Source organism: Furipterus horrens, unplaced genomic scaffold (assembly GCF_987537825.1).
Source record: "Furipterus horrens unplaced genomic scaffold, mFurHor1.1.pri manual_scaffold_17, whole genome shotgun sequence".
Taxonomy (NCBI): Eukaryota; Metazoa; Chordata; class Mammalia; order Chiroptera; family Furipteridae; genus Furipterus; species Furipterus horrens.
In genome coordinates, this window is record NW_028327187.1 from 109185225 (window position 1) to 109207972 (window position 22748).

At 37.9% G+C, this 22748-nt stretch overlaps 1 protein-coding gene and 1 long non-coding RNA gene across 5 annotated transcripts in view; one reads left to right on the top strand and one right to left on the bottom strand.

Annotated features, from left to right (window-relative positions):
- LOC149991802 (uncharacterized) overlaps window positions 1–22748 on the bottom strand; it is a 209597-nt gene that overhangs the window by 125901 nt on the left and 60948 nt on the right. For all 4 annotated transcript variants that reach the window (XR_016508571.1, XR_016508573.1, XR_016508570.1 and 1 more), the window contains one exon: window positions 22329–22454. This is a non-coding gene — a long non-coding RNA (uncharacterized LOC149991802). The remainder of the gene's footprint in view (window positions 1–22328; window positions 22455–22748) is intronic.
- The window catches only part of ADGRG2 (adhesion G protein-coupled receptor G2), a 66886-nt gene continuing 55364 nt past the window's right edge, over window positions 11227–22748 (top strand). The window contains exon 1 of the mRNA XM_090264408.1: window positions 11227–11341. Coding sequence (XP_090120534.1) covers window positions 11227–11341 — 115 coding nt within the window. The remainder of the gene's footprint in view (window positions 11342–22748) is intronic.

Here is a 22748-nt window from a genome sequence, read left to right on the forward strand (position 1 = left end):
TATTGAAGTATTATGGTGCCAAGAAAGGCCACTATCCATTGATCTATTTTTTCTTTTCTTTTTTCATTTTCAGATTCATGCAGAGTTTTCCCATCTTTTCTTCTGACCTCACTGTCAGGTGAGTGAGGCTATTTCTAAGTGATACTGTAGAAGTAATGAACATTTGGTTGTTGCTTTTTCCTTTCAAATTACCCCCCCTTCCAAATCCCCATCCCTTTAACTGCTGGATTCTGTTTTGTTTTGTTTTGAACTCCTCACTCCCACCCACTTAGAGCCTTCTTTTCTTCAGACATTTTCTTTTCCTTGGAGATTCTATTGTTGACCCATTTCTTCTCTGTAATCCATTTTTTAAATTATTTATTTATTTATTTATTTATTGGTTTTTCAATTACAGTTGTCCCATTTTCCCCCCATTGCTTCCCCTCCCCACCCAGCCCACCCCTTCTCCCACAATCATATCCCTCCCCGTTGTCCATGTCCATGAGTCATTCATACACGTTCCTTGACTAGACCCTTCCCTTACTTATCCCCCTTCTCTCCCTCCCCCCTCCCCCCTACTGACTACTATTCTAGTCTTTGCCTATTTAGTTCGTTTGTTTGTGTTGCTCTTTAGTTTCCTGTATTAGGTGATATCATATGGTATTTTCTTTTGTTGCCTGGCTTATTTCACTAAGCATAATTCTCTCTAGTTACATCCATGTTGTTGCAAATGGCAGGATAACTTCCAGTAATGGGTACAGATTTTGAAATGACATGGTGCAGTGATCATTTATGTAGAGCTCTTTGGGATTTTGTTTAACTATTTCCCTTTTCTTTTTCCCTGGACTGGCTTTCTTATTTCCAACAGCTTGTCTCCTGTTTTGAAACTAACCATTGAAGTGTTTTCTCTCTCCTAGCTAAAGTGTTGTGTGCATGCAGCTTCCAAAGGCTCCTCCCAACCAGATTTCTTCTCCCAACTCCCTTCTACATAGAAATTCTGAAGCAACTACTGACTTACACTTCCTGTTTCCTTTGAGATTCTTTAATAGAAGTACTCTGGCTGGGTAGCTCAGTTGGTTAGAGCATCATCCCAATAAGCAAAGATCCCCGGTCAGGGCACATACAAGAAACAACTAATGAATGTGTGAATACATGGAACAAGAAGTCAGTTCTTTCTCTCTCTCTCTTTCTCCCCTCTTCTTTTCTCTCTGTAAAATTATTAAATAAAAAAATTTGAAGACTTGGCTGCTGTGGCTCAGTGGATTGAGCGTCGGCCTGCGAGCCAAGTGTCACTGGTTCAATTCCCAGTCAGGGCACATGATTAGGTTGCACATCAGGCCCCCAGTAGGGGGCACAAGTGAGAGGCAACCACACAGTGATGTTTCTCTCCCTCTCTTTCTCCTTTCCCCTCTCTCTAAAAAAATTAAAAATAAATAAACAAATAAATAAATAATTGTTTAAAAAAGACATGCTCTAAAAATTTTTTTAAAAAAGATAGTGGTTATTTCTGGGACTTCACTGGTATAAATAATAGAAATCTTATAACCAGTGCAGATACTTATTAATTATAAATTATAATTATCTGATAATTTAGATTATAAAAACATATATAGTTATTATAATGCATGCTAATAAATTATTGTTATAAACAATGTTAAAATACCTGTGCAGGATCACACAGCTAGTAAATGTCCAAGCTAGGATTTGAAGCAGGAGTTGCCATGGTGTGATGACAAAAGCAAGAAAGGGCACAGATATTGGTAGGTGGTTTGCTTCCCTTAGTTCTTCACTTCCTTTCAAACGTAATCTGAGGATACAAACCATGTGATTCTGCCCCATCCCCCAGTGCAGATCCACACCTTGAGATGCTTTTAAGGAGTCTCCTATTTTTCTTCTCTACATATTGATAGAATTATTGTGCAGCAACTGATTTTGGACCAAATCAATTTAAAAGCTTTTCTGAGTGCCTGCTGTGGGTGGGGTTGCATGCTGTGGGAGTTAGGGTGAGGCGGAGACCAAGTCTATATAGGAGAGGATATTGTGTCCTGGTGCCTTGTTTTGCTTTTAGGCCAAGAAGGGTTTCATGGGCCATGAAGAGAAAATGTCTTTTAAGTTTTTTTTTTTTTAAATCATTATTTATTTGGCCACATCAATGGCCAGTTAATCTAAGTAGCAGAGCTGTAAGCTATTGCATACAGGAGAGATACCTGTCTTGTTTATCGTATCTTGAGTCTGTAGCATAATACCCTTCATGAAATAGAACCTCAATAACTATTTGTAAATTAGATGAATGAATGCAGAAAATAATTCCAAAATCTACTTACATTTACCCCAGGAGTGTACTAAAAGGTTGTCTTCTAATTATGTTTGTATTAATAGCTAACAATTATTGACTATAATAAGAACTTCGTTGTATTTCCTTGTTTCATCTCTACAGGAACTTTATGAGTAGATCTAATCATTACCTCCATTTTTTCAGATGAAGAATTTAGGTCCAGAGAGGTTAAGGAACAGGCCAGAGTTACACTGTAAGTGGTGAAGCTTGGATTTGAAGGCAGGCATATGGTTCTACCATTCATCCTTTTGTACCATATGCTATTCTGCTTGTTTGTGTTGTTGGACATATTTACTATGAACTATGGGAGAACACCCTGAAGAGTAAGGGGAGAGAGATAAAGTAGGCTTTCATTCTGCCTTGGGTAATTCACACATGGGTAATCAAGAGGATGGTAGGTTGCAGGTAGGGCAGTGGAGAAATCTGGAGATGAGTGAGGGGATTGAAAAATAGAACAACCTTCACAAGGTTTTATGAGTATTTCTTTAAGTGCATAATTTATTTCTAATCTTACACAACTAATATTGAGTCACTTGTTTTATTGATTAAAACTACGTTTTTCTTCATTAGAAAGCACTTAATGCTTATTAAGAAAATCATTTTGCACTGTAAAGACTAAACAAATAATTTTCCTTCTATTTGTTTCTAGAGACATGAAAGCTTCGTATTACAATCATGCTGCCTGGTCCACCATTGACTTTACTTTGTGTTATAATAAATGGCACACAAAGGTGCCATTCGGGAGGTCACATTCCGCACTTACCAGTTAACCCAGTTTCTGTCATCTTTAGGACATTGTTTTGTGTATTTGTTTGTTTTTGTGCGGTTTCTTTTGCATATGGGATGCCATTTATCTTACCACAGCATTTCTGGCCTTATTTCTTGGTGACTTTATCCTCAAAAAATGTTATTGCTGAAGTTCTGAATAATTCCCTTTGTCCTATATTTATTCAAATTACACCAATTTACAAGATTCGAAATTCCTGCTAGACATTTTTGTAAGCATTCCAGAGAATTTTTAAAATAGTCTTATTTGATTTATAAAATGGGTTAAACTGTGAGGGCTTTCCTTGTCAAGTTTTGGCTTCAGGGTTATGCTAGCCCAGTAAAAATGAGTTAGGCTATGCTCTTTCTCTAGTCTTTGAGTTCTTGTGAGACTGGAATTATTATTAAGTATTTGATAGAATCACCAGTGAAAACATCTGGGCCTGGAGTTTTCTTTGTGGGGAAATTCTTGAGATTTTGATAGTTATGTGTCTATTCAGGTTTATTATTTCTTCTTTTTTTAAAATATGTTTTTCAATTTTCCAGATTTTTAAATTGAAGTTATTGGGGTCATATAGGTTAATAACATTATATAGGATTCAGGTATACAATGCTATAGTACATTATCTGTATATTATGTGTTCACCACCCCAAGTCAAGGCTCCTTCCATCACCATATGACCCCCCTAGTCCCTCTTCTCTCTCCCCCCACCCCCTTTCCCTCTGGTAATCACCATGTTGCTCTCCGTGTCTATTGGGTAATTTTTTTTCTTAATCTCTTTACCTTTTTCACCCAGTATTATTTCTTCTTCATAAGTTATATTTTTTTCTAACAATTTGCCCACTTCTATCTAGATTTTCAACATTAATAATTAAAGTTGTCCCTAAAATCCTTTCATCATTTGTATGTTTATAGCATCTTCAGTTATCTTGCTTTTTTAATTCTTTCTATTGACTATTTGTTTATACTCTTCCTTCTCCTCCACCTCTTAATTTTGCCAGAATGTCTTTACAAAGAACAACCTTGGCTTTGTTAATAAACTTTGTTTTATGTTTTTTTTTTTCTATATCACTATTTCATGCATTTATTTTATTTTATTTTTTCTCTTTTGGGTTTATTTTGCTGTTCTTTTTCAAACTTCTTGAGAAGGAGCTCAACTTACTAATTTTAAGCCTTTCTCTTTGTAATATGTATATTTAAAATATAAATTTTTACTCTAAAGATCTTTAGCTCTATCCCCATCTTGATATATGGTGGTATTGTTATTGATCAAGTCAAATATTTTGTAATATATGCTATGACTTCTTCTTTGATCTATAAGTTGTTTGTTAAATAACAATTTAACTTTTTGTTATGACAATTTAATTGTGTTGTAGTCAGAGAACACTCTCCTTTCCTTTTTCCAATTCTGTAAAACGTTTTTGAGACTTCTTTTTGGCCTGGTTGGCTTTCATAAATAGGCCATGTGCACTTGAAATGATTATGTACTCTATGGTCTTTAAGTCAAGTTGGTTAAATATTGAAATATTCTGTATCCTTGGTGACTTTCTTATTTGAATTTTATCTGTTGCTGATACAGATGTATGAATATCTCTCAATATGATTGTGAATTTGTTCTATTTCTCCTTGTGTTCTGTCAAAAATACTGCTTTATGTATTTGAAGCTATATTATTAGTTGCACTCACATGTAAACTTGTTCAGTCTTCCTATTGAATTGAACCTTTTATGAATGAACCATTTGATTGATAGGTAATGTTTTTTGCTTTAAAGTATAATTTGAGAAGGGGGGAAAGAAGGGGAAGGGTCTAGCTCAAGGAACTAGTATAAATGACTCAAGGACATGGACAACGGGGTGGGGATTGACTGTGGGAACAAGGAGTGGGGGGAGCAGACGAGAGCAAAGGGGGAAAATTGGAACAACTGTAATAGAACAACAACAAAATTAAAAAAAAACTATCCCTGTTAAGAAAGGAAAAAAGTATAATTTGTCTGATATTAGTATCAACATATTAATTTTCTTTTGGTTAGTATTGGCACTGCATGTCTTTTCTATTCTTTTACTTTCAAACTTTCTGTATCATTACATTCTAGTTGTGTCTTTGTAAATAGCACATTGTTGGATTTTGTATTTTTTTTCCTGTCTGATAATCTTTGCTTTTGAATTGAATCATTTTTCGCTTATAATTAATGAATCATTAGTTAGTATTGTGTTTAAATTTACCATCTGTAGTTTTTCCTAACCATTCTTTTTTTTCTTCTCTTTCTTACCTTCTTTCAGATTGACTAAATATTCTAAAAAACATTTCTCCCCTCCACTGGTTAGGAAGTTATATACTTCTATTTTTTGGTAGCTACTATAGAAATTACTATGTCTGCTGAACTTTTTAGTGCCTAAAGATAATCAATACCTTTAGCCTCCTCTAAGACAATACAAGGACCTTGGAGGACTTTAGTTTTATTTTTTCATCTCCTAATGGATATATATTATTTCCTATATTATATAATATATATGTAATATAACTGTCATTTTTATTCTATCATGTTTCATTTATCCATGCAAGATATTATTATTATTAATGTTTTATATAGTTAGTCCATTTGGATTTATCAATATATAGTGCCACCCTTAGCTCTGGGCAACTGGGATTTCTGGCCTATGTCTCATGCTTTACAGGTCCTCTCTTTGGCCCTTCCCTAGTCATACCCCTCTCCAAAGGACAAGGAGTCTGTGACACAAATAAGACATTCCCACCTGAAGCCTGCCTCCCTCCTCTCCTAACTCTTGCTTCCACATCATGCTGTGGGAACCCAGTACCCTGTAACTTCCTATCCAAACATTCTGTGCCTATTTTCAGGATCTGCATAGGCCTCTTCCCCAGGGAAGGCTATGCTGCCAGGTGTACATACCTCTAGACCTAAAGGATGACCAAGGGGTAGCTGCTTGCAGGAGAGAGGGGGTTTGGATACATGGGCTGGGATGTCTATACATGTGCACAAATCCTCTTATAGTTTGAGATGGAGCCTCAGTGGAAGGATAAGGGCAAACTGGATCTCCTTTAAAATTCTTGACCTGTATATTAAAAATGTTAAGAACAGGCCTAGTCACATACAAACCACTTTCTTCCTTCTTTATTCCTTGTTGCATCTCAGATCTTACAGCTTTTGCCTGAAAATATCTTTTAGAATTTATTTCAGTGAGGATTTGCAGATAATGAACAATATAACAGTTTTTGTTTGTATGTTTTTTGGCTTCCATTGTTGCTTCTGAGGAAATTAGCTATAGGTCTAACAACTGCTCCTTTGAAGGTTAATTGTATTGTTTTCTCTGGCTACTCAAGATTTTCTCTTTGTCTTTGGTTTTCAATTTCACTGTTTTGTGTCTAGATGTAGATCTCTTTTATTTATTGCAGAGATTCTTTGGGCTTCCTGAACCTATGAGTCAGTGTTTTTCACCAGTTTGGGGTCATTCAGTTATTATCGTTTCATGCTTTAACTCTGTCCCATTCTTTTCTCTTTGAATTTTATTAAAGTACATGTTCTTCTCTCCATGTTTTTTAACTTTTCTTTTGTGTTTCATATCTGGAGCAAGTTTGCCTTAGTAGGCCCATACCCTTAGGCAAAAGCAGCTCCTTTGCATATGAGAGGGGACCAAAAAAAAAAAAAGAACCCAGAATTTATTTGTTAAAAATTGTATATTTATTGTTATATGATTAAACTTCAGTCACCTTCAAAGTACTCTCTACTTGATGCAATATACCTATTGAGACTTTTTTCCACTGCTCAAAACAATTTTTGAACTTGTCCATTTTGATGCCTTTTAGTGCTTCTGCTATTTTTTGTTTCACCTCTTTCACATTGGCAAAATGTTTCCCTTTGAGGACTTTTTTTTCATCTAGGGAAACAAAAAAAGAAGTCGCTCTGGGTGAGATCAGGTGAATGGGGGTGTGTGGGACATGGTGGCCATGTCATTTTGGGTCAAAAACTGCTGAACACTCAGCATGGTGTGGGCAGGTGTGCTCATAAATCAACCATCATGAAATGGGCAAATGTGTTGAGTCTTCAAAAAAAATTCACTGAAGCCAAACGCAGCCTCTCACAACAACGCCAGCTGGCCCACTGAGACAGATGGGTTCCTAGAACACTCACCTAGTGGGGGAGGCCTGTACTACAAGGGGCCCACCCTCCAGAAGATAATTCTGGGTTTGTTTGTTTGTTTGGTCCCCCTCATATATTACCTCCCTGAGTTCCTGCTTTGGCTTCACCTTTGGCCCAGTGATTCTTTTTCTATCTTGTCAATTATTTGATATGAGTAAGAAAATTATTTTTAAAAATATTTTATTGCCTTAGCAGAAGGTTTGGTGTAAATAATCTAACCCAACATTTTCCTGGAACATTGATGACATTTTTTTTTTTCTGAGATATTTGCTGTATCTGGGTCTTAAGAGTTCATTCAAAATTTATTTATTTATTTTTAAAGTTTTTTTAGTTTTAGAATTCATTCAAAATTTAATCATGCTTTTACTGTGTTTCCTGATTCTTTTTTATTTATTTTTTATTTATTTATTTGGTTTTTCAATTACAGTTGTCCCATTTTTCCCCCATTGCTGATTCTTTTTTTAAAAGTAATTAAACATATAACTAGAGACTCTAAAAGACAAAACAAAGCAAAATAGAGAGTCTCTAGAAAACTTAGGGAACAATTATCATATGTCTTGTTACTCAAGTCAAAAATATTGATCATTGCATACATCATAGCAGCCATGATATAATCAAAGTATGCCAGTTTACCAGAAGTAACAGAGAACAAACTCACCCAGACCTGTCCTATAGTGGTATAAACTATTTCTCCCTTTTAATCCTATGGTTTATTCTATATCAAAATAAAGAGATTTATCACTTAATCCCATTCAAGCTTGCACTGATGATATAGATTTAAAAAAATATGATAGTGACACTATTTAAAATAAAATTGAAGAGGTCTAGAACAATTTCTTAGAGTGGTCCAAGCAAGGCCATGACATACATTCATGCAGCTTATGTACTGTACAACCCTAGGGGTTGCCATCAGAGTCCACAACAATAAAAGGGGCTCTGGACCAAGATGAATCTGAGATCATCTTTAATGAGAAATTGTCTAGTGTCAATGTCTAGATTTTACTGTTTAAATGCTAGCAAATTGCTTTCTTTGTAATCGATACTATCTAACCAGACATCCTTAGCACCGGGAAAACTTGCTAAGAACCAGTAGCTATTCAAATTATCTTTATTGGTGACCTAGATAGCATTGAATTAATCAAACTTGCACCAGAAGAAGAAGAAAAGTTTCAGCTGAAAAATCTTAAAATGTCTTTTATGCATAATGAATAAAGGTTTCAAAATCTACAGATTTCCCTCTTGATCAAAGATTCTAGTGACCTTATGACCTAACAGGATGTTCTCTAGTTTAAGCAAAAAGGTGACAGGAGCTATATTACTTCAAATACCATAAAATTTCTCTTATTAGGAAATATATTTTCAGCTTTGAGGAAACATAGTCCAGGCTTCACAACTGAAAACAGTCTTTTCAATGATGCCTGGTCTTTACTAAGTTCTTCGTGATCCACATTCTCTTTTCAGGATGATTGCTGGAATCACCCTTCTTTCTGGTCTTTCCTGCCCTTGTTGGGAGTTGAGTACAACCTCTCTTCAGTGAAAGGCATGGTTTATTTTGATCAGAGGCCTGAGTTCTAGCCCATAATAACTAGTCACTGTGTACTATGACTAACCTAACCATATTTTATATACCACTTAGGTCCTACTCTAGGAGTTTGCAGAAATATTGAAATTGTATAAATATCATTTTGAATTACTTTTTTTCACCTGATGGACACAAAATAGTTTACTTTCAAGGAGACAAATTCTTAGGAGGGCAACATTGTGGCCTGGTAGAAAGGGTAGGAGTCCCACCAAATAGCCAAATGACCTTGATTCATCCCCTAGAGCACATTAGGCCTCTTCCTTCATCTGTAGAATGTGGGTTTGAGGCAAGGTGAATTCTGAGTCGGAGTTCCTTTCCAGAAATAAACTGCTCTGATATTCTTTCTAGAACTAAAATTAGATATTTGTGCAATAAACCTAAGTCAGCTTTTTGAATTCCAGGTAGAATTGAGTCTAAGGCATTTGTATAGGAGAGAGAATTTTTTGTTTTGTTTTGTTTTTAAAATAGAGGTTTAGTTCACTAAATAGAGCTTTAAAAAAAGAGCAATGCTTTTGGTGGGGAACTAAGTTCAGGAATAAAATATAGATTACTTTTTAAACTTTAAATGCAACTTTTTATGACCTAGATATAAGTGTACAATTCAGCGAATTTCAGGGACTGAACACACCCATGTAACAGAAGTCTCCTTGTGCCCACTTCTAATTTTACACCTCCCCCCTTCCAAGGACAACTACTCTCTCAACTTCTGTTCTGTAGATTAGTCTTGCCTGCTTTTTTTCCTCAGATGAATGGAATCATGTACAGTATACATTCTTTTATGTCTGGCTCCTTTACCTAACATTACATTTCAGAGACTCATAAATTGTGTGTAGCTGTAGCAGACACTTAAATTTTCCTCCAGAGAGATGTTGCTACATCTCTGCACAACTATATTAGCATTCTGTTTTGAGTGACTCATTTGGGAGGGTCAATAATATGCCATTATGAACAGAGAGAGGATAAAAGTGTTGAAGAGGAAGGAGAAACCAGAGGCAATTTACAATATATTAATGTAGTATATATTAATATATAATACAATTTATTGATTTAAAAAATGTAAGCCCTCTTTGGAAGAAGGATTCACCTCCTGGTCTAGGACCAGGAAAGAATCTCCCCCTGGTATGGTGGTGGCTATTAAAGATTCTTAAAAGTTGCCAGCTTTTCTTTGTGACTGAGAAATTGTGATTTATCCCCATCTTTCCATGACCTCATCTCTGTAACCCTATAAATCCCTGCACTAACTGACCCTGCATGTACTAGGTGCAAAATAGATATTATTTGACTGAATGAGTGAAGAGTACAGTTAGCATTTATAGCACCTTCACTGTACCGGCCACTGTGCAAAGATCTCATTTACTCAACACAGCAACACTAGCAGGTAGGTTGGTGCTCCCATCACAATTTGCTAAATGGGGAATCTTGGCCATTGAACATAACCGGTTCAATGTCACTCAGACAGTGCATGGCCAGGACCTATGAACTCGCTTCTTTATTCTTCACCACTACACGCACAGTCTATCTTAGGGCGGCAGAAGTTGCAGTGGTGGCTGGGTTCATGGGTGCCCTGTGGCCAGGAGCTCTATCAGCTGAGAACACAGAGCCTAGTCTCTCCCAGCCACTTTCCCCAGTGGCCTTACAGAGAGAGCCTACTCATTGGGCTCTCATTGCCTCCCTGCTATGAGAGGAACAGTCTTAGTATGTGCAATTCTAATTTTTGTGTGTTGAGCTCCCCCTAGCTCCTGTCCCACCTCCACCACATGTATCTCATCTAGTTAACTCCTATTCAACCCTCACATATCATCTGATGTATGTTGGCCTTCAATAAATATTTACTGAATGAATTAATAAGTGAATGGTAAATGAGTTTTTAAAATTCAGTTCTGATATAAATTTTGTTTTAAAAATGTTGACTCTGCCCTCCTGACTACTAAAAATGCAAGCAATGATAATAAACGAACATGTAATTAAGAAGAAATGCAACATACTCATCCTTTTACAATATAAGACATAAACAAGAGTAGATTGTTTGTAAGATTCTGTGACCCCTTCTGATGTGTAGCATAGTTTTAAACTAGCTTAGTGGTAATAATTATATATGCAGTGTTTTGTGTTTTTAGCTTTTTCTTGATATTTTGCATGTGTTGATGATTTCCATAAATCCACATGAATGACCTTGCTTGTCATTTTTAACATAATATAATATCCCACTGAGTGGTCCTCCCATAATAAATGTGAGTTTTGCTTTTTGTAGACAGTGTCTGCCTAGTATTGCCAATTCTCTGCAACTACAGTGATTTAAAGGAAGTTGGATTGCAGTTTGCCTTGGCTGAGGAAATAGACTTTTGGTTATTGCTGTATTGTGATTATGGCATGCTCTGATGATTGTTTTCTCATTATTTTATTCCAGAATGTTTTTCTCTGGTGGGCAGTGTGGTCATGTTGGCAGACCTGAACAACTTTTACTGATGTTGAAAATATTCCTTGTCATTTGTCTTCATGTTGTTCTCGTTACATCCCTAGAAGGTAAGGTATCTGTTTTCCTTCATTGTGTGTGTGTGTGTATGTGTGTGTGTGTATGTGTGTGTTTATTTAGGAATTCCTTACTGTGGTAAAATAGACATAAAATAAAACTTACCATTTTAACTATTTTTAAGTGTACAATCCACTGGCATTAAATATACTTGTAATTTTGTGCAACCATCACCACTGTTCATTTCCAGAACATTTTCATCATTTCAAATAGAAATTCTATACCCATTAAACAATAACTCCCCATCTCCCCCCAGTCCCTGATAACCTCTATTGCTATGAATCTGCCATATAAGTGGAATCATACAATATTTCTTCTTTCATGTATGACTTCTTTCACTTAGTATGTTTCTGAGTTTTATCCATATTATAGCATGTATCAAGATTTCATTCATTTTTAAAGCTGAATAATATTCCACATTTTGTTTATCCATTAATTGTTGGTGGACATTTGGGTTATTTTTACCTTTTGGCTATTATAAATAATGCTTTGCACATTGGTGTACAAGTATCTGTTTGAGTCCCTGCTTTCAATTATTTTGGGTATATATACCTAGCAGTGGAATTGCTGGGTCATATGGTAGTTCTATATATTATTTTTTGAGGATCTGCCAAACTGTTTCCCATGGTGGCTATACCATTTTACGGTCCTACCAGCAAGGCGCAAGGATTCCAGTTTCTCTATATCTTTACCATCACTTGTTATTTTCTGTTGTTTTGATAATGGGTGTGAAATGGTATCTCATTGTGGTTTTGATTCACATTTTCTTAATGATTAGTGATATTGAGCATCTTTCATGTGCTTATTATCCATTTGTATATTTTCTTTGCAAAAAAGCCTTTAAATCTTTGGCCCATTTTGAATTGGGTTTTGGGGATTTTTTGTTGTTGAATTTTAGGAGTTCTTTATACATTCTGGATATTAATCCTTTATCAGATACATGATCTGCAAAGGTTTTCTCTTATTCTGTGGGTTGTCTTTTCACTCTCTTAATAGTGTCCTTTGATCCACAAAAGTTTTTAACTTTGATGAAGCCCAATTTATCTATTTTTACTTTGTTGCCTTTGCTTTTGCTGTCATATCTAAGAAATCATTGCTAAATCCAATGTCATGAAAATGTTCCCTCATTTTTCTTCTAAGAGTTTTATAGTTTTAGCTCTTATGTTTAGGCCCTTTAATCTATTTTGAGTTCATTTTTGTATATGGTGTAAGGTAAGGGTCCAACTTCATTCTTTGGCATGTGTGTATACAGTTTTACCATCACCATTTGTTGAAAAGACTATTTTTCCCCATTTGTCAAAAATCAATGTCTATATATATGAGGATCTATTTCTGGTGTTTATTTCTTTTTAAAAGTATTTACTTGAAGACATTTCTGCATGGAAATTTAGGGGAGGTAAAGAATCAGCCAAATGAAACACCATGGTTTTCAGAAAAGAGAACCATTAGATGCTTATGAAACAAGGAGAAAAAGTATCTGAAGAAGGCAGTAAAAAGACTAGAAATCTTGGGGCTGCAGTATCTATGGGTAAAACTGCCAAAATAATACAGTGTTATGCAAATGTAGGGAATGCTCGTTTGGAATGTTATTTAAGAAGACATTATTAAAGACACACAGAGAAATACCTTTCTTACTCAGAAGAGTAGAAGGACCAAGGAATCTTGATTGGCTAGAGCAAATATCTACTAGGAGCAAACAACAATAACATAAACAAAACATATACACAAGACACACACATACACACAGACACGAACACAAAATCAATGGCAAATTGCCCAACATGCTAAAACAGAATAGGTAGTCCTTCAAAAAGAAGGTACTGGTGCATTTTGTCAAGAAGCCACAGTAGCTGACAAAAAAATAAGAGCTTAATGTGTACTGACTGCTTACAATGTACCAGGTCCCTATGTGCTTTATATTCTCTCTCTCTTAAACTTTTCAACCTAATCTATAAAAGGAGATCATAGTCTTAGCCCCATATCTCAGATCAAGAAACTGAGGCTCAGAGAGGGAAGCAACTTGCTCAAAGAAGTGGCTGAGCTGGGATGTATAGCGAGCTCTGAATTTTGTAGTCTAAATCACAAAATCAGAGTTATCAAACTTGAATGTGCACCAGAATTACCTCGAGGCCTTGTTAAAGTACAGATTTCTGGGTCCTTCCCCCAGAGTTTCTGAATCCGTAGGGTTGGGGTGGGGCCTGAGAATTGACATTTCTTAACAAGCGCCTAGGTAATGTTGATGAGACTGGTTCAGAGATTACACTTTGAGAACCACTGCCTACACAGCTGGCAGAAGTAGGGAGAGAAAACTCCTCTAGATATATATCATGGGATACAAATTCTGTTGTGGCCATGTGATGTTATGTCAACTGTATTCACACACATCATCTCACTGTTGTATTGGCAGAACAAAAATCAAATGTCCCTACTTTACTGATGAGCAAATGTCCCTACAGACATCACTGGTTAGGAAGCGATGGAGCCAGACGAGATACTAGATTTCTGGTCTAATGTTTCAGTGCTTTTTCCACCATAAGGGTAGATGAGGAAGGAAAGTGGAACAGGAGAAAAATCATCAAAATGAAGGCTGCTTGGAAGAAATAAGTATTTTTTAAAACGTATATTTAAATGTTGAAATGGAGCAGGTAAACCAGAAAGTACGTAGCTCTGAAACAAATCTTGGCAGAGAAAACCTAAGTAAGTGGATGCTTACAGCCGTTGAATGTATTTCTTGCTCTGACTCTCATATGAATTGATTTCTGAAAGCAGTGGTGCCCAAAGTATGGCCCCAGACAAGTAGCATCAGCATCACCTGGGAGCTTTTTAGAAGTACATATTGTCAGGCCCACCCTAGACCTGCTGAATTGCAAACTGAGGGTGGGGCCTAGAAGTCTGTTTTAATCAGCCCTTCAGGTGATGCCAATGCAGCCTCAAAGTGTAGAGCCACTGTCATAAAGAATTGTTTGAAACATTATTGCTGATAGTACAGTAGAAAAGTGGTAAGATCTAGGGTTAGAGCCCTCACCATGCCTGCCACTGGCTATTTGCATGATCTTGATTTGCCACTAGGCCAACAGGAACCTCTATTTCCTCATCTTCAAAATGGGTGCAATCATGAGCTCCCCCAATGGACTCTTCTGAAGTTCAATATACAAGGTCTGTCCAGAAGGTATCCAGCAATGTAATATGAAAAACAGAGAGATTTATTGAAGAAGATACATTGTACATAGGACAATGACACCTCAGTTCCCTTCAAAGTAGGCACCTTGGGCCCTGGCTGGTGTGATTCAGTGGACTTAGTGCCAGCCTATGAACCAAAGGGTCACATGCCTGGGTTGCAGGCTGGTCCCCAGGTGGGGGCACATGAGAGGCAGCCACACATTGATGTTTCTCTCCCTTTCTCCCTCCCTTCCCCTCTCTCTAAAATTAAATAAAATCTTAAAAAAAAATTTTTAAGTAGATACCTTGGGACCTCACACAGTTCTCCCAATCATCATCAGCTGCCCCATCGTATTTTCCTGAATCTTATCAATGGTCTGAAATATCTTTCCTTTCAAAGGTGATTTTAGTTTTGAGAAAAGCCAGAAGTTGCAGCGGGGCAAATCTAGGCTGTAGTGGGGCTGAGTCACCTGGGTAATTTGATGTTTCACCAAAAAACTCTTCACAAGATATGATGTATGAGCGGGTACACTGTCATGATGAAGCTGCCAATCACCAGCTGCCCATAACTGCAGCCTTCTGAATCATCCAAATAGTTTCCACGTAGGAATGTTCAAGCTTAACACAAAATCTGATGCAGATTCATTGCTCTACTCGCTCAGTCATTTTGAATGTAACAGCCACACAGTACACATGCTCACTCAATGGCATCGTCTACTGCCCCCACTGACTTGTACAGTGAAGTCATTATTGTTCACACATGTACATTCCAGTCCACTTTCCCTGGGTGTCAGGTTATATTGATGTTGCTCAAACAGTTCTCATTATATTAACAATGACTGGACTTTCTCCGAACAGACCTCATATGCTTTAAATAAAAGTCCCTTGAAGACAAAGACCTTTCTTTTTTTTTTTCTCTCCAGCTTTATTGATATATAATTAGCATATAACATTGTATATGCAATGTTTTTTCTGAACGAAGTGTTTGGGGATCTAGAAAGGGCTAACTAGAAGTTTATTATTATCTTTCAGAACTCACACTAAGAGTTTCAATTATTTAATAATCACCTTGATAGCACTTACCATGTGCCAGATGCTGTTTTGATTCCTTATAAAAGGATAACTCATTTAAAGTTCACTCAATAACCCTTTGAAGTATATTATTAGCTCTATTTTATAGATGAGGAAAGTGAGGCACAGAGAAGGTAAGCAACTTGCCTCAGGTTAAACATTTCAGATGCAGAGCTGCAATTCAAATTCAAGCCATATGACCCAATCTTTATGTGTTGAAGTACTATACTATCCATCGAATTCTTAACTTCTCTGCTATGCTAGGCTCAGTTGCTCAGTGGTTGTGCACCTGTATGTTAAAAATAATGGTGGAATCCATAATTGTGAGAATCACTGAATATTAGATTGGATCATCCAGACGGCTCATAGGTAACATTTCCCTGAACAGCTTTGGACTGACGCAGGTTCTTTTCAGTTCAGAATGGCTTAGGTCTGGCCTTTGATGAAGGCCTAGGGGACTGACCTGCTACTTCTGCATTGGATAACACTGGGGAACACAATTTTCATTGAGTTAGAGCTGACACTTGTTTTTGACTAACTTTTGGCATCTGAATCCATCATGTCAACTTTTTAAGGTACAGGATACCTTCCCTTTGTCCCAAAAATCATACAAAATGTATATACAAAGGAAAATAAAGAAAAAAAATACCTGAATATACTGTTTATTTAGAGTTATTTTAATCATATAAAGGCTATATATTGTTACTGTAAGTCAAATTGTGGACAAGTGGTAAAGTTCTGCTACCAAACCTACATATTAAGGTATTTTATCTTTTCAAATGACAGGCTGGGAAATGCCAAAATGAGATACTTGAAACAGTCTCCTTCAGTTGGCAAAGCTTTAACAAATTGCTTCATGAAACCCAGTTTTATGTGCAGAGATGGGAATATAATGTTCTTTCTGTCAACAAGTAGCTCATGTAGAATGTTTGGATCACCAGGTTTGAGGTCAGATCTTGGAGGCCAATTCAACTCTACACAATGCTTCTCACGAGCTCTGCTGTCCCACATACACAGAACATAGGGATACTTGGTGCATCCGTGTTGCTGACCAAGAAGGAAGCAGACTGTTTTAAGGTCAACACAGATGATCCAATTGTGCTTGTGATATTGCAACAAATCAATGACTCTCTTTATGTCTTCATATTCTTCACAAAAACAAACTGAATGGCCAATTGGGAGTGCACCAAATAAACTGCCATTGTGGAGGAGGACACACTTTATGCTCTGCTTTGAGCTATCAGTGAACAGTCGCCATTCAGTTGCATTATAATTTGGAATTCCCAGTTCCTCCATTAAACCATGTCATGTTATGGCAATACACTAAGCCACTATCACTTCGAAAGTACTGCAGAAACGCACTTTCTCTTGATTGAAAGTAGGATACCTTCACTCCTTTTTCAAGCAAGTTTTTCTCATGCAGTCTTGATGCTAGGAGTTCTGAAGCCTTTTTGGATAGTCCCAAATCTTGTGCCAAATCATTCAACTCATGCTGATCAAATCCCTTACGAACTGAGTCATCTTCAATTTCAAAATCTTCATCGTTGCTGTCACTTAGTTCTTCACCGTACTCCTGTTTTTCAAAAGAGGGTAGTTCAATGAAAACTGGCACTGGGATTTCAGATGAATGGGGCACTGGGCATATAGCTGATGGTAGACGAGGATACTCTATTTTACATTTATTTTCCTTGTTATATCCTGACCTTTTTACTATATAAAATTAACGGTCACTTGAATGATCTCTGGGCTCTCGCCAAACCATAGGTATACCAAATGGCAATTTACCACGTGTTCCCTTTGTCCACATCCATAAACTCTCGACATACTGCTTGCACACCTTGTGAGGGGCCCAAGACTTATCTTGATCACCAAGTTTTACTTTAAAATATGCAAAACACGCTTGCCTGACCAATGCGCGGATGTTTGTCCTTTGGGAAAGGTGAAACTTCCACACATATAACAAATGAATCAGGGTTGTTTAGGCACTTATGATGAGAAATAGCAGGGGCTATGATCTGAAGGAAAGGAATAAGTACATATGTAAACAAAAAAATAAATTCTGCTAACTCTTTGTATACAGACAAGAGCTCAGACCACACTTCGGAATATGATTCACTATACAGAGCAGCACACAACCTCTCACCACACTGTCTCATGTGTAACTGAATAGCCTAGACAAATATGAACCTGTCGCTGGTCTCCAAAGCCATCCCCCACCCCTCCCCACTCAAGGGAAGTTTGCTCTCAGCCAATAGGAGAGCACTAGTGCTTCCCTTGATCCAGGCTTGATCCAGCCTTGATCCAGCCTAGAGTGGTCACATTAAGATAAGCTGTACAAGGAATTAAGAAGCATAATCGGTTGGTACAAAATAGACAGGGGGAAGTTAAGAATAATATAGGAAAGGGTGAAGCCAAAGAACTTATATGCATGACCCATGAACATGAACTAAGGGGGGTGGGATTGTTGGAGGGAAGGGGGGTACTGGGCAGACGGAAGCAAAGGGGAAAAAATTGGAACTACTGTAAAAACATAATCAATAAAATATACTAAAAAAAAAGATAAGCTGTGCAGAAAAAACCTGACTTGATAGAAGAAAACTAACTACAGTTTTGAAATCAGCATGCCTATGTAAGTCTAAAACAGCTGAGAATTCGAACTCAACAGGAATTATGTTAAAAATTGTTCCCCTGTGTAATCAGTTGTGTAGTAATGAGGGCCTGCTAGGTGCCCAGCAGAGAACATCATCTCTGACTTCAGGGAATTTACATGCCAATTGAAGGGACATAATTATGACACATGAGAACAATACAAAGTGTAATTGAGTCATCAAATGTGAGTCAGTGCTATAGGGTTCTAGCATATGGCCTTTGGCCAAATCTTTGTATTAGTCTAGTTAAATGTTAAGCCACCGGTAGCAGATGCTATTAGTGCCCTGTCAATTTTCCCTGGCCCACCCAAGAAGTCACCTACAGATAGATCCTGTGTATGCTGATGACTCCCATGTTTCTCTCTGACTGAGAATGACCTGTGCCCATAGGTCTATGCTTTGCCTGTGCATGGAAAAAGCCAAAAGTGCCAGGGAGTTAATACCCCACAACAGTGAGAGATGGGAACTGGTGTTTACCTATGCCAGTTTCCTCATTTCTTGGTTGGGCAAGCTGACGTGTGCCCCAGTTGTCCATAGTAGAATCCTGCTCATTAATGTACCCATTATGGACTTTACCTGCTTCCCTATCTCACTTCCCTACTCCCTCCCTCTGCTTCCTGGGGTTATCCGCATTTGGAAACACACTCATCTTCCAAGGTCCAACCAAATATTAATACCTCTATAAAACCTGCCCTGACCTCTTCAAAATTAAATCTCTCTCTCCAGTGCCCTTTTTTCTTTTCACCCATTTTTTTATACTTGTCACTTTGTATCATGTCATTACGTACTTCCTTCACATCCTGACTCCTTTCAGTGCATTGCCAGTGCCAGATGAGAAGGGAGAATGGCGGTTTCATGAGGCAGGTGGGAAACTAATGGGAGGAAAAGTAATGGGCATGGAGGGCCTGCTCTGGGCCAGGCCCTTTTAGGTACTTTATGTATGTCATCTCAATTAAGCTTCACAAAAACTCTTCATGGCAGATATTTTTAGTCTCAGTTTACAGATGTGAAACTGAGCATTAAAGAGATGAGGTCATTTGCCCAGAGTCACACAGCTTGGAGGATACCCTATCAGAATCTATAGACTACTGTTCATACTATATCAGGCTGCTTAGTAAGTGTCTGAAGACTGAATGAACATGTCACTGAGGCATGAGGAGAAGATGGAGCGGGAGCCTGGGGTAAGCTGCCGGAGAGCAGCCATTTATCCTGGCTCTGGGGAATCTGGACTGCAAACACAGTAGCTTCACCCTGGAAGCCTGAGAGATGACTCAATAGCTCTTGACAGCAAGAAGAGGTAGGTCTGACACTCTTGTTAGGACAGTGGCCAATAGAGAGAATCCTTAGACCTTAACACTTCCAGTTGTATAATTTGGTGATGTTTGAAGGGGTCGCTCTTGATTTATCAGAAGTCTAAATGGGCAGGTAACTATACTTACATCTAGCCTCTAGCTCTCCCAGGCCATACCAATGCCTTTTCTCCCTTCCTTTCCTTTCTTTGTTTTTTATAAAAAAAAAAAAAAATCTTCAAAGGAGGTCTTCTTTTAGGTACAACTATTTTCCAGAGGGTGAGGTGACATCATAATAGTGGAAGATGGTTATAATTTCATTCTTGCAGAGTTATCTTCCCCATTTGGAAACAATTACACATTTGAGCCAGTTTGGTGATCTCATGAGCTATAATTCCCAACATAATCTTTCTTTGGGCTGGGTCTAGATCTTTTTGTGCTGCAGGCATTTCCAGTATTAGATTCCCCTATAATTCCCCTTCTCCAAGGCCTCACTGTCTTGTTTCCTCTTACCCTCTCATGTTTTGTCTATCCAAGTCTTGGTTCTTCTTTGTACAGCACATGTTAGAGCTGTAGAAGGTAGACTATATGCTCCTGAAAGGCAGGGCACCTCTCTTTTTAGAACATTTATTTTCTATTACAGTTAATGTACAATATTAAATTAGTTTCAGGTCTACAACATAGTGATCAGACACTTCTATACCTTAGGAAGTGATGCCCCCAATATTTCCAGTACCCACCTGGCTCCATACATCATTAGTACAATGTTATTGACTATATACCCAATGCTGTGCTTTACATCCCCATGACTATTTTTATAACTGGAAATTTGTATTTTGTAATCTCTTTTACCCTTTTCACCCATCTCCCCAATCCCCCTCCCATTTGGTGGCAGGGCACCTGTCTTGTTTGACTTTGCCTTCCAATAGTAAACCCAGTGCTGGTCCTTTTCTCTCTCAATTCCATATCTGTAAAGATGAGATCATAGATACCATGGCGTTGATCTGATCCTCAGCCAATCTCACACACACACTCCAAATACCACTCCCCACACATAGACATGAGGCCAGTTCTGTTGTGTCCTGACCCTTTTTCCCTGGCAGGTAGAAGTGGTGACAAGGAATGATAGAGACTCTAGATAGGTTGAGGAGGGAACTGAAAACAGAGGACATTGTGTCCCACTTTCCACTTAAAACTGGCGAGAACTCACAGGGGCCTGTACATCAACACAGGGCAATGGTAGAGATGAGAAACAGTGGTACAGTGTGTTTAGGCAGAGAGAAGGCTGGAGATGGTATTCTCTCTAAGTCTTTCTCATCTCTTGTGTGGCAGGGTAGGGATTCTAAACTGCCCTCATGCCCCTAGTGGCTAGATGTCTTGAGAGCCAGGGACAGGGACAGAGCTGCAAAGATGATGCTATGGACAACTTAGACCAGGGGCCAGATAGAGGATATGACAGACAGTAGTGGAAGCTTACACCTGGGTCAATAAGAGAGGGACCCCAGGCTGTGGTAGGATTCTGAGAGAAGAGACCATGGTCATATGAATGTCTGCAGAAGCTGAGTCCTTCAGCACAAAATTAAATATATACTTGGCCCAGGAGTTAGAGAAGCCAAAGGAGGGTTGAGGGGAAGGCTGGTAGCTCCCTCATATTAATGATGTGAGGCACTTAATAACTGCCAACATGTAGGAGCTATACAATGGCTGCTACTCCACTTCTACCCAAATCTCCCACAAGAAGCTCTCTTATGTTCTACACTATCCAGAAACATAAAGAAAAGGGAATTCTGGAAAACGTAGCTCAAACTAGCAATGATGCTACATTACAAAGCCATCACACATACTACAAAGCTAATGAGCTCAATTTTGTATCTGTTAACACTCCTAAATAAAACATGATACTAACATCTCCCAAGGCTGTATTTAGTTATTTCTGTTTGCAACTGGCCCAAAGATATTCTGAAGATCCTTACAACCAGCCAACATTATCTTTTTGAGTTTTTCTTTATAGTTTTCTGTAGTTTAGAATTTTCTTCACATTATTATTATAATCAGAAAAGAAATTAATGTTCATTTCTTTAAACCAGCCTATGACCTCTATGGAGACTGTGCACCCAACTAGAGGACAATCTAATAATATCATGATTAACTGTATTTTACAATTTTTCCCTGAAACTTTGCTGAGTCTTGGCTTTGTACATAAGGAAACATAAGGCATGGTCTCCAGATCTGAAACCCTTTGACTTGTCTCTTTCCTCACATGTTTCCAAAGTGATCCCAAGGGCATTTTGAAAACCCCAAGGACAATTTGAAACAAACAAACAAAAAAAAAAAAAACATAAAGAGGAAAGAAACTAAAGTGGGAGTCTTGCTCAATAAAAGGGAGAAATCATTTTTAGAAAAGTCACTAGGAAAATGAGGAATAGACATCACTGTATTAATTACTGACACGAGCAGTATTTACTGTGTATTCTTCTCAATGCTGTAATAGTAGTACCTATGAAGTATGTCCTCTTATAATTATCTTTACTCTTATTTTCCAGATAGAACACTGAAGTGCCAGGTGGATTATGTAAATTATCCAGTTACATAGGAGCAGATTACAAAAGTACAAAATTACAAAATGGTGGATTTGGACCTAGGCTGTCTGAGTTTTAGAGTCTAGGTTCTTAACTTACCTACCACACTTGAGGGATTTGGGGCAATGTCACATGGACTGCTGGGGTTTGTTAGGTTAACCATTGGCAGGCTGACTCCTGTTTCTCCCTTGCCCCCACATCCCAGTGATGCCACCCCAAATCCCTTAATCTTACCTTAGAAGTATCTGTTGAACCTCTTTTCACAGCAGCTTTCCAAGCATGGGTTCAAGTCCTCATTGTGTCTTGGTCAATCTGCTCTGGCCTTCTCATTTCAGATCATGCTCCTTGTTTATTTCATAGCTATATAAAATAAAATATTGTTTTGTGCCAGGGGCTTGGAGAGAGAATGGGGAAGGGCTGGGGAGACAGGGGAATGGCGAGTCTATTTGGTACCAAGCCCTTATCATAGGCTGTGCACCCCCGGAGAACCTAAACTAAGATGCCCAGGGGTTACTGCTCAACTGTAACCTGGAAAAGAGTGGTGTGGCCTACGGGAGACACTAATTACTAGTGTCTCAATCTCCAGCTTTCCAGGTGTTTCTGCACTTGCAACTGTACCACAAGAAACTCTTGCTAACCTATAAATTACAGGTG